Source organism: Pristis pectinata, chromosome 6 (assembly GCF_009764475.1).
Source record: "Pristis pectinata isolate sPriPec2 chromosome 6, sPriPec2.1.pri, whole genome shotgun sequence".
Classification (NCBI taxonomy): domain Eukaryota; kingdom Metazoa; phylum Chordata; class Chondrichthyes; order Rhinopristiformes; family Pristidae; genus Pristis; species Pristis pectinata.
The window spans coordinates 6,636,823-6,652,254 of NC_067410.1; the positions used below are offsets into that span (position 1 = coordinate 6,636,823).

General features: G+C 45.8%; 1 protein-coding gene across 1 annotated transcript in view; it reads right to left on the reverse strand.

The window, feature by feature from the left end:
* col7a1 (collagen, type VII, alpha 1) overlaps window positions 1-15,432 on the reverse strand; it is a 352,219-nt gene that overhangs the window by 59,739 nt on the left and 277,048 nt on the right. The window contains exons 87-94 of the mRNA XM_052017565.1: window positions 12,782-12,817; window positions 9,766-9,801; window positions 8,450-8,494; window positions 6,102-6,134; window positions 3,593-3,655; window positions 2,649-2,684; window positions 1,718-1,798; window positions 464-532 (exon numbers count right to left, since the gene is read on the reverse strand). Coding sequence (XP_051873525.1) covers window positions 464-532; window positions 1,718-1,798; window positions 2,649-2,684; window positions 3,593-3,655; window positions 6,102-6,134; window positions 8,450-8,494; window positions 9,766-9,801; window positions 12,782-12,817 — 399 coding nt within the window. The remainder of the gene's footprint in view (window positions 1-463; window positions 533-1,717; window positions 1,799-2,648; window positions 2,685-3,592; window positions 3,656-6,101; window positions 6,135-8,449; window positions 8,495-9,765; window positions 9,802-12,781; window positions 12,818-15,432) is intronic.

Below are 15,432 nucleotides of genomic sequence, written 5' to 3' on the forward strand. Positions count from 1 at the left end.
AGAAAAGGGAATGGCCAGGGTGGCAAGGCATCCTTGACAACACTGTTAGCCTTCCTGGTGCAATGCACTGTGAAGATGAACTGGAGGGAAGTGACGAGCCTGTGACGGACTGGGCAGTGTTTACCACTCGCTGCAGGTTCTGTCAGTCCAGAGCACATCAGGCTGAGATGCAACCTGTCAGGATTCATCATGGTTCTCCCTTGGAGTGCATTCCAAACCTGTGCAATTCATCACCCTTGCCATATTATTGGGACAGATGCTTCACTTAAATTTCAGGGTAGGGCAGAGAGGTTAGAGCATGATTTCTGTCTGGACTTCCACTGGATTCTAGATTCATTGCTGGGGAATGTTGGGTTTGTGGTAGACCTCAAAAGGAGCTGAAGGATCCATTTTTAGGCCTCTTTATTCAACAGTGAAGCATTCCAGCTGTCTGCCTCACAATTAAAGATCAAAATTAACACACCTCTCCAGGCGGTCCTGGTGCTCCTTGATCCCCCTTGGATCCCTTGTCACCTGGAAATCCTCGAACTCCCTAAAAAAAAAATTAAGAATGGGTTGACTGCCTCATGTCTGAGAAGTAAGTACATTGGTCAAGGTTGTTTATTGAAGTGTAGCTTGCTGTAGGATCCTCATACTGGCATATTCCAGTGAACACAGGGATTAGGCAAGTAGATTTCATTGCATTGGAAATAAAGGACCAACTGGAGGAAGTTCAACCATTAAGTGGGGCATTCTAATCTTCTAGAACTGTCCCCAAATCACCAGGAATTAAAAATTAATTTTACAGATGTGAGCAAAGTCCCTTAAGCAAGCAAGAAAATCATGAGGTCACAGAGACTCAGGAAGTCACAGAGCCATACAGCACAGAAACAGGACATTTGGCCCATCACATCCATGCCATCCTTTTTTTGCCCATTCTATATTAATCCCATTTAGAACATAGAACACTACAGCACAGTACAGGCCCTTCAGCCCACAATGTTGTGCCGACATTTTATCCTGCTCTAAGATCTATCTAACCCTTCCCTCCCACATAGCCCTCATTTCTCTATCATTCATGTGTCTATCTAAGAGTCTCTTAAATGTCCCTAATGTATCTGCCCCCACAACCTCTGCAGGCAGTGCGTTCCACGCACCCACCACTCTCTGTGTAAAAAACTTACCCCTGTCATCCCCCTTATACCTTCCTCCAATCACCTTAAAATTACGTCCCCTCGTGTTAGCCATTGTCACCCTGGGAAAAAGTCTCTGACTGTCCACTCGATCTATGCCTCTTATCATCTTGTACACCTCTATCAAGTCACCTCTCATCCTCCTTCTCTCCAAAGAGAAAAGCCCGAGCTCACTCAACCTATCCTCATAAGACACGCTCTCCAATCCAGGCAACAGCCTGGTAAATCTCCTCTGCACCCACTGCACCATTTGCTTGCTTTAGGTCTGATCATTCTGTGTCTTGCCTATCCAAATGTCTGTCTAAATGCCGCTTAAACATACTGATTGTATCTGATTCCACCACTTCCTCTGGCAGTAAGTTCTGGGTATCAACCACCCTCAGATCCCTCTTTCCTTTCAGGTTCTATTGACTGGTGGACTCGACTTAAGGAGAACCAATTTTCCTTAATAAGAACCAGTCATACTATGAGCACTCTTACCTTGAATTCCTGAAATTTATCTGCAAAATTGAGAGGTTAGCAAGATGCAGTTAAACCTAAATTACCATAGTCCCAGGAAGTCCTTTCTCTCCATCTTTTCCTGAAATGCCATCCCTTCCTGGCACTCCGGGCTTCCCTGGTTCTCCCTGCAAATGGATTAAATAAAAAATATATTTTTACAATGTTCACAGTTACTTCAGTTAAAGTGGTCAGCATGTGAAGCTTGTTAGATTAAAATGTTGTTTAATATTAATTTGCTGTTGGTAACTTTGTGTTATTACTTGCTGTGTTTAGATGCAAACTGTAACCACAAGGCAGAATGGAAAAGGCCGATACCTAACTGTGCTACCTTGGAAGGTTGATGTCATATCTGTTATTCAACAATGTTAACCTGGTAGCTCTGAGTGGAAACAGGATACATCTGAACTGGGTGTTTGACGATAAGAGGTCAGAGAAATTGGTTGGGAAACCACAGGTTGCAGAGAGCAAGCAGTATTGTAGGCATTGTGAACTTTGAATCTCTCCCAAGCTAGACATAGGAACCAACTGGAAGAGGTCCTCATGCTGAACCATCAGGAGGCCATTGGTGACCATAAGCTAATCACTTCCATCTTACAATCTGTGACCTTGTATACTCCCAAGGGGGTTAAAAGAGAGGGACTCCTGGATATCACTGGCACATCCACAGAGGAAGATGGATTACGGTCAACAGAACACAGGAAGGACAGAAGACCAATGTCAATGAAAATTGGAAAGAAGGAATTGCCAGAGCCAAGGCTTGGGGTACATTTATTTCCTTGAGCATTGGCTTTGTGTATCTCTGTAACACTCAATAAATTCTCTGACTTAATTAAAGAATATGTGTTCGTACCTTGTAGGTCAAAATTGGTCCCAAATGAGACAGGTTGAGGGTGTTCTTTGTCTCACCAAAGTTATGTCTGAAGAGGCATTACAGTTGTAAGGAAGCACGCACTCAGAATAAAGTTTCAAACTTACCACTTGTCCTGGCAATCCTGGTGCTCCCGGAGGACCCTGTAAAGAAGCACTAATCAATGAAGCTGTCCAGACTCAACAGGAGAATAAGCTCAGAAGCAACAGGGAGCCTCAGGTCAATTGCAATTTTAATTCTTCTTCCCAATCCCACTTTGCCCTCTCTTTTAATCAGGCGCTTTAGACTCTTCCGGGCTCAACACCGATTTCAATAATTTCAGATTATAATCATTGATTCCATTTTCACCGACAACAGATCTTCAGCTGTTATACTCATTTACACTTCTCAGCCCATCTTTCGTTTCTTTGCATGCCCCATCAGCTCCTCCCAGATTCCACCACTCACCTACACAATGGGGGCAATTTACTGTGGCGACTGAACGTACTAATCCACACCTATCTGGGAGGAAACCAGAGCACCTGAAGGAAATCCATGTGGTCACAGGGAGAAGTGCAAACCCCACACAGAACTGCACTGGAAGTCAGGATCTAACCTCGGTCCCTGGAGCTGTGAGGCAGCAAGTCTACCAGCTGTGCCACTGTGCCTTCCTGGATACAGACTCGGGCCTGGGACCCTGAATTGAGTGGGCAGGTGAGCGATCATGCAGGGTTAAGCCAGAGGGCCAAGGCACACAGCAACATTGGTCATCATCTGTACTTAAGTCTTGCCCTTCTCTAAGGACTTTGGTCAGTCCAGGCCAGTCAAGAGGTCAGTACCTGCCCAACCTACAACCCACCGTTTGCAGCAGAAAGGGAGTGGGGTATGGGGAAGCATGTAGGAGATGGCTTGTGTGCAGCATACACTGGCATGAAGTTGAGCTGATTGGCTTATCCTTATAGTGTGCATTTACTCAATTATTCTGTGATTGCATAGGCAAAGCTCAGCAACAACTGAACCTCAGCAGCAGAACAGAAAAATTGTGAATATGCTCAAGAAATGCAATACATACCATAGCTCCAGGAGCACCGGGGTTTCCTGGAAGTCCCATGTTACCAGGAGGACCAGGTGGCCCCTAGACAGAAAGAATAACTTCATCAAGCACGGATCAAATAGCTAAAGTAGAAAAAATCATTTGCAATGGACACTTCTGATTCTTTTCTTCAAATGGTTGGTTTAACTCAGATAGGCTTCGTTCTGGCATCACCGATAAGCCTCACAATGAATTAGATGGGCTTTTACAATCCAGTAAATTTATGGCCACCATAATTGACACTATTTCTTATTTATTTATTTAATTAACTGAATTTATATTCGCCAGTTGCTGTGGTGGGACTTGAACTCATGATTATTAGTCCAGGCCTCTGTTGGCCAACGGAGGATCAGTAGCTTGTTGGGTGGGTGGAGGTTGGGTCTCCATCAAGGAGGTCAAGAGGGTCTGAGGGAGAGGGGACAACATGAGATTGGAGCATGAGGGCCTCATAGAATTAGAGGGTCATGGGATTGGGGCCACCAGGTGAGGTTGCCAGGAGGGACAAGCTGGGAGTGGGGCTCAAAAGACAGAATGCAAGTAATGAGACCCATGGTTGAGTGAGCTAGGGCTTTTCTCTTTGGAGACAAGGAGGAGAGGTGACTTGATAGAGGTGTACAAGACTATGAGGCATAGATCAAGTGGACAGTCAGAGACTTTTTCACAGGGTAACAATGGCTAACATAAGGGGACATAATTTTAAGGTGATTGGAGGAAGGTATAAGGGGGATGTCAGGGGTAAGTTTTTCTACACAGAGAGTGGTGGGTGTATGGAACGCACTGCCTGCAGAGGTTGTGGGGGCAGATACATTAGGGACACTTAAGGGACTCTTAGGTAGACACATGAATGATAGAGAAATGGGGAGCTATGTGGGAGGGAAGGGTTAGATAGATCTTAGAGCAGGATAAAATGTCGGCACAACATTGTGGGCTGAAGGGCCTGTACTGTGCTGTAGTGTTCTATGTTCTATTTTAGCACATCCCAAATCCAGTGCAGCACTGGTAAATCCTAGCTGCTCCAGAAGTGAGCAATAATGGTTGCTTTTTGAAACCACTTGGGTCCATTTCCTTGCCAAATGCACAGAGAAGTATGTCACTTGATGCACATCAAATGTAGAAATGAGGGTGTACGCTGGGAAGCTTCTGGGGTGACATAAAACTTCCCTGAGATGGTCAATGCCACGTTTCACTGCAGGCAAAGTACTGAAATAAATAATGCTACCCAATGGAATTTTACCGTCGGACCTGTCTAAGAAGATGGAACAAACGGGGCTCTTTCGAAAAAGTACCGAGGGGCGTACTGATGTAGAGGTTTAAGATTAAGGACAAGTTCATATGAGAAGATGTTTCCAGTTGAAAACAGGTTGCCGTAGGTGGAAAGGTTGGACAGGCTACACTTGTATCTGCCGGAGTTTAGGAGAGTGAGGGGCAACTTGGTTGAAACATAAAACATCCCTGAGGGCTCCTGACAGGGTGGATGTGAAGAGGATGTTTCCTCTGTGAGAGAATCTAGAACCAGGGGGGTCACTGTTTAAAAATTAGGGGTTACCTGTTTAAGACAGGGTAGAGGTAAATTTGACCTCTCTCAGAGAGAAGTGGAAGTACCCTTTAAATATTGTAAAGGCAGAGGTAGATAGATTCCTGATAAGCATTGGGATGAGTTGGAATGAAGAGTCGAGGTTCCAATCAAATCAGCCACGACCTTTTTAAATGGTGGGACTGGCTTGAGAGGGTGAATGTCCTACTCCTACTCACAGTCCATTTGTTCTCCAGTCTCCTGGATTGAATGGCCTGTTTCTGTGATGTTCTGGCTTTGTAAGAGAGGAAACTAATCACAGCTAATGATTAATGGTGATTAATTCAATCAAATTCAGTTTTTAAATATACATCTAGAACTTTGAATAATTTCTTCAGGATTATGTGCATTTGCATTATTGGTATCAAACCGTGACCCAGACATTCATTAATGATCACCGTCCATTTAAATTCCCTATCCAGTTTTTCTCAGCATCAATGCTCCTTAGTACTGTGCAGAACGGCTGAAAGGGAAGTTTGACCACTGTAGTTACACACGTCACTCTGATAGCACCTCCTAAACCTGCAACCTCAGCCATCAGGAAGGACAAAGGTATTAGGAATACCACTCCCTGCAGGTTCCCCAAGTCACACATCACCATGACGTGGATATATATCGCCGTTCCTTCACTGTCGCTTAGGTCAAAATCATGGAACTCCCTCCCTAACATCATTGTGGGTACACCCACACCTCAAGGACTGCAGTGGTTCAAGAAGGCAGCTCACTATCACCTTCTTAAGGGCAATTGGGGATGGGCAGTTAAATGTTGGCTCAGCCTGCAAAGCCCATGACCTTGGATTAAATAAAAAAATATGAAAAGTTGAGTACATTGTGAGCAAGAAGGGAGAGTACTTTAAGAATCTACAACAGAAGGATAATTGACCTCATGTTTTGGTTTCTTCTGTTCTTACTTACCTGAATGCTCGAACCTTGGTCACCTTGGTTACCCTGTAACAGGAAGGAACAGAAGAAACTGTTAAAAGTGTAATGTAAAACCGAGACATAGAATTACTTCATCAAGCACAGGTCAAATAACCTACCTAGAATGAACATCTGGTTCCCTATTTCCCAATTTTACAGTGTTTGCTGGTGTAGGGCAGTTGGCAGCATTCACCATCACCAGCCTTGCCCTGAAGGTTGGAAGAACAAGCTTTGCAGCAGAAGCTCAGTATTAGATGGAGAGACTACATTCTCTCTGCGATAGTTTGTGTATTTTTGGTGTACAAGCTGTGGAAGGGCTTTGAGCAGGTCTCAGAAGGAAAATGACAACCTACCGGTGGATGTCCTGCAAGTTTGAAGGGTGCACGACAATGATTTTGGCCTGTTCCTGGTTCTAATTAATACACAACCCGATGGCATGAACATTGACTTCACCAGTTTCAAGTAACCTGCTCGCCCGCTGTCCCTTTCTCCCTCCTTATCCACCCAGGTCCTCCCTCACACACACCTTTCTTTCCACCCCCCCCCCCCCGCCTCTGCCCCTATCATCCAGTTCTTTTCCCCACCCCAACCAACTCCATCTGCCCATCATCCACACACCCCTCCCACTGGGTCCCCTCCTCCCCCCCCCCGCCCCATTCCCGTCTGCCCTCCCCACCTCCCTCATTTGGTTCCAGGCTCCACCTTCCTCTCCTATCAGATTCCACCATCTGCAGCCCTTTGGTTGCCTCCACCTCTCACCTCCCGGCTTCTGTCGCTATCTCCACTCTGCCTATCCCCCCTCCTCACCTGGATCCACCTATCACCTGCCAGCTCTTGCCCTACCCCTCCCCCTCACCTCTTTATACCGGCTATCTCCCTTCTACTCTTTCAGTCCAGATGAAGGGTCCCGACCTGAAACGTCGACTGGCCATTTCCCTCCACAGATGCTGCCTGACCCGCTGAGTTCCCCCAGCAGCTCGTTTTTTGACCTATTAACATGGTCCTTTGAGAATGCAGTAAAACACAACACCCCTTCCAATAGGAAATACTTCCTGTGGGACTCAGAGACGTAGCTGCTTGGTTGGGGTCTCCATTGGGCACTCCATGCTGAATCATGCACTCTTAGTCAGGTTGCTCAGCATGTTACAGAATGATTACTTTCCCACTACAGGCACTGAATTACTGCCTAGGATCACCAAGTCAGCACTCATAAGAAACAATATTTCACAAATAACTCAACTACTTTTGACATTTGCCATCCCAACACTTGAAGTTACAAGATAACCTCAAACTATAAGCTCCTGGTTACTTTCTGGTATGTTTCTCCCACTCACCCAACCCTTACATCGTTTCCTCCCTCAGTCTTCCTACCCCGATAGAACTGACTAAAGAGCAGAATGTAACTATCAATGCTTAATCTTCCTGCCTTTAACTCAGGCACGGTAGTGTAGCGATTAGCGTAACGCTTTACAGCGCCAGCGACCCGGGTTCAATTCCGGCCGCTGTCTGTAAGGAGTTTGTACGTTCTCCCTGTGTCTGCGTGGGTTTCCTCCGGGTGCTCCGGTTTCCTCCCACATTCCAAAGACGTACGGGTTAGGAAGTTGTGGGCGTGCTATGTTGGCGCCAGAAGCGTGGCGACACTTGTGGGCTGCCCCCAGAACACTCTATGCAAAAAGATGCATTTCACTGTGCGTTTCGGTGTACATGTGACGAATAAAGAAATCTTATCAGGCCCCACCTTAACCCCTGACCTTTAACCTTTCCCAGCACAACATAGTCATAGCACGTAAACACCACATAACCAGACCCTTCGATCCTTCATGCCAACCATCAAGCACCCATTTACATTGATGCTTTTCTTTATTCTCCCGACATTCTCTTCAACTACCCCTCCAGATTCTGCCACTCACCTACACACTAGGGACACTTGTCAGTGGTAGCTAAGCTACCAACCCATAGTTCTGTGAGACATGGGGGGATATCCAGTTTCTCAGGGAGAACTTGCAAACTCCACACCACAAGAAAAATCCACCAGCACTTTATCGTTCTCCCACATTTTTCAGCTGTAGTTGACACCACAGATGAGATGACTCAGAACCAGCTTTGAGGTGGATGTTTCAAAACTGACCCCACAAGATTCCCGAGCTACACTCTGCATGCAAGTTTCTTGTTCTTCTCTTTGAGGATGCAGCGGTCTCTGGACTGAACACACATCTATCCCCCTGTGGTAAAGTACTTTGCACTCTAACAAACTCTGCATTAATAAATTTCTCCAGCCTCCCCCTTTACAAGCTGGATGCAGCTTCAGGTAAAATACAACATCATTTGACAGCAACACTGACCTTCACTCCTGGTGCACCTGCTGGGCCTTGTGGTCCTGGTTGGCCCTTGGGGAGAAGAGAAAGATGATTAACAGATGTAGATAGTGACCAATTTATATTTAGTCCCTCAATTTATTTTAAGTCCCCATCCCCAGATTCCCTTTTCATACGAATTCTACTTTCAGGATTTGAAAATTTTGGATTTTCAGAAAAGTTACTTTACATATTTCTAGTCAGGCTTAGAATAGGGAGAAATGAGCGACATCTGGGGTTTTTGGCAATGGTCAAAGATGAGTATGTCCATCCAGGATCAGAGAGTCCATGCAGCTGATGTGTTAGTGATGACAGAAGCTCAATATCTGATGCATTTCCCACCAGTTGCACTGCAGTAACACTATATATCAGGAACAAAGTTGTGTTCCATGCATCACCCTGCCAGGGGCTATATCTGCAATGATCAAGGCTCAGTGAACAGTTAAACAATCAAGCTCTGCTGAATTAATATTCTGTATCTGATTGAAGAAAAATCCCTGTTGAGGCAACAGAAGAGTTTAAAATTTGCTCTTGTTCCATCAAGAGACACTGGACGGTTTGGATTAGCATTCCTTGGAGTTTAGAAGATTGGGGGGTGACCTTATTCAAACATATGAGAACCTAAGGGGGCTTGACAGGCAAGATGTTGAGATGTTTCCACTAGAGGGAGAGTCACGAACCAGGGGACATGACTGCAAAATTAAGGGGCCGGTCATTTAAAACTGAGGTGTGTAGAAACGTCTTCCCTCAGAGGGTAGTGAATCTCTGGAATTCTCTGTGGTAACATAAGAGGAAGCAAATGTTCTCACGTCTGGACCAGGTGATCTCCTGGACTAGTTCAGTGGCCTAAGAGGGTTAGAGATAATCCTTCTCCCTTGACTGATTCTGTTTCTTTTCCACTGTTCTTTTGCCACTCTCAGGAAATAAAAAGAACATTTGAACATTGAGTTGTAGGAGTGAAGAAGGTTCTGGTTACGATGGTCTGACCACCATGGCGCGTGGAGTGGACTTGATGGACTTCCTTTGCCTTTGTTTCATGTGTGCAGAGCGGAGAATGCCTGCCCCAATCCCTTGCTGACTGCAGTGGCCAACCTCTGAGGTGACCAGAAGTAACTAGTACAGATAAAGGCCATCACTTTCAGAGACCAACACAGAATGGACAACAAGTAGGTTCCTGCCAACTCCCAGGAATGACTGTGTGTGCTAGATCATTGTACCAAATACCCCAGCCTCAGTTATTTTTGTACCATTGGTAACCTGGTTACATTGGATCACAAGAACTACGAAAATGAGTGTTCACTTACCTGGGGGCCTGGTGGTCCAGGATCTCCTTGGCTACCCTGATTAACAAACGTAAATTAGTCAATCTGCTCGACAAATGGCTTGTTTCATCAATAAAATCAGCATGCACTAAAATAAACAGGAACTGTCACTTCTGCAGCCACACTTAGGGAGTGCCTCTCCTCTCATTCATAAATTTCATTTTGGTCTGGTTCCAGGGATGAGTTCATAACATGAGGGATCTGGACTCTAGGGTTAGACTGGAGAAGCTGGGGTTGTACTCCTTGGAGCAGGGAAGCTTGAGAGGAGATTTGATAGAGATGTGCAAGACCAAGATTGGTTTTGGAGAGGGTAAATAGAGGGGAACTATTACCATTGGTGGACGGCTTAAGGAGACCGGCAGCATAAAGTGGAAGGCAAAAGATACAAGGGGATAAGAGATTTTATTTTAATACACAGAGTGTGCATGTGGTCTAGAACTCACTGCCAGTAGAGTTGGTGGACCCAGAATTGGAGCTTCAAAAGGGAATTCGACAGGCACTTCAGAGAGAATAATTTACAGGGGCTATGGGGCAAAGAGTGGGGAACAGAACTCGTGGGATTGATCTTCATGGAGCTAGCACAGACTTGATGGGCCAAATGGCATCCCGTGCTGTGAAGGTTCTACGATTCAATCAACTACATTTTGTTCTGCTTTTTTTTGCCTCTTCTATCTTTAAGGAATGGGTTTTTTTCTGAGGAATGTTTCCATTCTCATTCTGGGTATCACTTCCCAATGCTGGTTCTTGATGGAGGAAACCAAGCATCAAGTTACATCTCAACACTGGGGACAACCCCACTCTGGCCTGACATGTGCCACAATAGACAACTTGTGGTGCCCACTTCCTGAGCTGGGGAAATCTCTCAACAACTAGAACGGGGTTGCAAGGCTCCGGGTGAATTCTCTCAGCAAGTAAGAAGGCAACCTCTGGGAAGCTGATCACATAGGTTCCTTGATGGCTGAAGTGAATTTATTCTGATTTTCTATGGGTAAATCTCCTAGCAGCACCAAGAGTGGAGGGGACACAGGGCAGAGGTCACTCCTGCAAAGGTGAATCATTCAACAGATTCACGGATCTTCTCCGAAGGTTGGAAAACCTTCACAAAAAATTCACAACAAAACCAGAATTGTTGTCCAGTTTACCTCGTTGGAAATGTTCTCTCCTTGTCATACCTGGAAATGATTTCTTGCAGGGATACGCTTAATAGGAGATGACCTCAATGAATGAGCCCAGGTAATCCAAACATTAGGTCAGGGGACAGAAGATGCAATGTAACCAAGGCCATTCCAAGCCCCATTTAATGTCCAATACAGGTCCAAGCTGCAGGGGCAATGAACAGTGGAGCACTAAGTAATGCTATCTTCTGTAGACTCTGGGAAATTCCGGGAGGGAAGATTTCAGAACTCTTACCTATTTTTGTCAAACAAGGATATTGTGGCTTACTGAGGGGAGCTGGTGGTATTGATACAAATCATCTAGCTGAGTGACTGAACAGTCTAGAGGAACTGGAATAGAAAAGCAGAACGCTGGAGAAACTCAGTGGGTTAAGCAGCATCCATGGAGGCAAAAGGTGTATGTCGACGTCTCGGGTCAAGACCCTGCATTAGGACTGAGAGGGAAGGGGAATGATTGTCAGTATATGACAGTACAAGGGAGGGGCAAGACAGAGGCTGCGAGGTGATAGGTGGAACCAGATGAGGAGGAGGGAATGCTGGGCAGATGGAGCCAGGTGGGGAGGGGGTGAGGGGGTTGGGAAAGGCGAACAAAGGTAGATCCCATCAGGTTCCATCCGCCCATTGTTCACCCTCTCCCATCATCTACCAACCTCTGTCGTACCCCTCCCTTCTACTGCTATGTACTGGCAATCTTTCCTCTTCCCTCTCAGCCCTGGTGCAGATGTTGATTTATATCTTTTGCCTCCATGGATGCTGATCGACCCGCTGTGTTCTTCCATCATTTTATCATCTGCACTCTCCTTTGTCTTCAGGCTGGAGGAGCTGAAGGCCCTCATGTTCTGATGCTCCCAATAGCCCTCAAGATTATGCAACTCAGTTGGAACCATGGTTCAAAGATGGGGGCTTCCTGCTAGGCATCATAAAGTTATTGACTGCAATGTTATTCCTTAATTCTTTTATAGCTTAGTAAATAAATTTCAATTTTTAGGTGCATATCTTCCTGCTTGTTCCATAAGTATACGTCACTATAGCTACAGCTGAGCTGCTTGTGCAATTGGGAGCCTTCAGCCAACATTGCGATCTAAATCTTCTCAAATCTTCCTCAATATCTCGCTCGTCACATCTTTTGGAAAAGGTGATGCACTTAGGAGAACGTGCTAAGCTCACCCCTTCTCAGCCACCTCTGCACATGGAACTCAACTGGAGTGAGGCAAACCAGTGAATGGTTCAATGTCAAGACAAAGATTGTGCCTCTCCCCAGCTCCACAACTTTTATCCGGTTCTACCTTTCTCCTTCCCCCTCACAGTGGGTGCTGGCTGCACATGGGGGTGGCTCTCCAGCATCTCCCCTGGGGGCATCAATGGCATGTCAATCGATCGAGGGAAGAGGAGACGTTATTGCTCATCCCGATCAAATTCCTAAACCCCACTGTGTGCACCCAGGTAAATTTTAGTAGGCAATTCACTGGGTTTTGTCAGAAATGGAAATACTGTCCCGACTTTTATTTCAAATCTTGAGTTTCCAAGCCTCGCTCCAGTATCCTGACACTGGTGTTAGTGCATTCAGCTCACTCAGCACAGATCTGCATTCAAACCCTGGACTGCGCTGGTAAAGTTTCACATCCAAGCATCCCTTTGCTCGGAGGGAGCTGTTCAATCCCGCTTTCCCGTTGTGCAACACCCTTTCGAAAGACAGGCTAGAACATGGTCAGCTCCGAGATTTGCTGATGTTCCCGCTGTGGAGAAGCCAGTTGTGTAAAGAAGCATTATTATCACATGCAAAAAAAAAACGCAGTCGTGGAAAGCAATGCAAGCACACCTACCGGCCGGCCAAGTACTCCAGGGAAGCCTGGCAGTCCCTGTAAACATTTGAGTCATGCCAAAAAGTTAAGAGAAAGAAGTTGTCTGAGCAAAGCAGGTTCACTATCAGCAATCTACACTCGAGAATTACAAGGCTGTACATAACGTGGGCAAAATGGGCAGCAGAAATCAGACTGTGTGGCCTCTCACAAGACGGAGACAGAGACAGAGACAGACGCAGACAGACAGGACTGGAACCACATCGCAATGTCACACTTTAATGCTTGCTCTTTGGCAGCTCCTGGCTGCTAATTTTAGAACATTACAGCACAGTGCAGGTCTTTTGGCCCACGATGTTGTGCCGACATTTCATCCTGCTCTAGGATCTATCCACAGCAAGCTGCTACACTATCCACAACACCACTATCAGCAAACTTACTAACCCACACTTCCACATCCTCATCCAAGTCATTTATACTATAACCTTAGGCTTCTTATCTTTTTTCTAATTTAATCTCCCATATTTGAGAAGATTCCAAACCAATGTTGACATGCTCCTCATGGAAGGCAATGATTTTCTGATCCAGTACGTTCCCCTGCAGTAGACAATCTGCTGAGGGAACTCGGCAGGTCAAGCAGCATCTCTGGGGGAAAAAGAATTGTCGACCTCATCATCATCAGGATTGCATCAGGGTTTCGTCCTGAAACGTCGACAATCCTTTCCCCCTCATAGATGCTGCTCGACCCCGTGTTCCTCCAGCAGATTGTGTGTTGCTCCCGATTCCAGCACCTGCCGTCTCCAGCACATTCCTTTGACTGATTTCTGCTCACCTTTCTTCAAGAGGGTTATCCAAGCTATTCTTTGGTCATAAGTTGTTAAACATTAATGGGAGGCATATTAAACCTTCTCTCCTTAAGTGTCAGAGTGGATGGTTCAGATTTTTCCACATTGCTCTTGGGTTGGTATCTCACTCAATAGCTAGCACAATACAAACGCAGACAGCTACCTGCTCAGCCAATGCATGAGGTGGTTCTGTTCAGGGATATAACTGCAGAGTAAATCCTATGCAGATACAATCCAGTAGCCTCCTTGGATAGAAATTTGGTTCGGAATCATTGCATCTCAATATACAGCAAGAGCCCACTCAGCCCACAGTGCCTGTGGCAGCCTCTATCACCATGGGCTGATAAGTAAACAAGTGCATCACCCACTGTCTCTGTCAGGCGCGGTAGTGTAGCGGTTAGCGTAATGCTATTACAGTGCCAGCGACCTGGGTTCAATTCCCACCGCTGTCTGTAAGGAGTTTGTATGTTCTCCCTGTGTCTGTGTGGGTTTCCTCCGGGTGTTCCGGTTTCCTCCCACATTCCAAAGACGTACGGGTTAGGAAGCTGTGGGCATGCTATGTTGGCGCCGGAAGCATGGCGACACTTGCGGGCTGCCCCAGAACACTCTACGCAAAAGATGCATTTCACTGTGTGTTTCAATGTACACGTGACTAATAAAGAAATCTTATCTTATACTGAGCCCGTGGTGCCCGTGACTTAGGCCATCTTTTCCCTGCATCCTTAAAATTCACTGTATGGGTTAGGAAGTTGTGGGCATGCTATGTTGGCGCCGGAAGCGTGGCGACACTTGCGGGCTGCCCCTAGAACACAACGCAAAAGATGCATTTCACTGTGTGTTTCGATGTACATGTGACTAATAAAGATCTTATCTTCCTTCTAAACCATTTCATGAATGCCTTTGCAAAAGAACTGGATTCCATGGCACTTTCAGACAAGCCTCTATTTGCATACTGAGGCTTGTCTGAAAGTGCCATGGAATCCAGTCTCTCCTCAGTCCCTGCATATCTTTTGCTAATTATTTGGCCAAGTGAAGCACCAATTACTGGCGCACTTGCACTCCCTACTTGCCCCACCAAAGCCCCTGGTAATTTTGAACACCTCCTTTGAACCCCCCCTTTGTGCAGGCTGAAGTGAGCAAGTAATTTGTGCTGCCGCCTATTCTTAAGATGAATCAGCGGCAGTGTGATTCCGGTGAGCTAACTGCAGTCCCAGCCCCCAGTCCACATCACCCAAAATGAACCTTCCTGTTCCAGAGCCAGGAGCTGGATACACGAGCAAGCCCTGGAATGGATTGTGACATTGACTCTACCACTCTAGCAGAAACAGCTTTGCAATCTTATGGTTCCAGCCTTACAGTGAGTTATTACTGTTAGTGCACGACAGAACAGACATAACAGCCTATCAGTGGCAGAGAAAGTCGATGTCCAGGCAATGTCCTATAGTCCAATCTAGCACCAGTTCAACTCACTTGATGCTTCAAGGCTAATTTAGTTACTTACGGGAAGGCCAGATTGCCCTCTGTACCCTGGTCGACCCTGAATTTAAGAAAATAAATGACACGTGACAACATAACAAATAACAACAAAACCTTATCACCCGAGACATTACTCGCTGAGGTTAAAAAACAATAGACAAACAACAAATGATCTATTTAAAGGTGGGAGTTAGACATCAGCTTAATTGTGTTTGATTGCATTTTGTAATTTTACCTCACAAATGCCAAGGAGACAACGTTTTCATCTTATACATGTGGTAACTTGTTTGTTTATGGAACAGTCAGACAGTGTCTGATGAGGTTTATGAGGTTTTATTAAGACTACTGTAACAC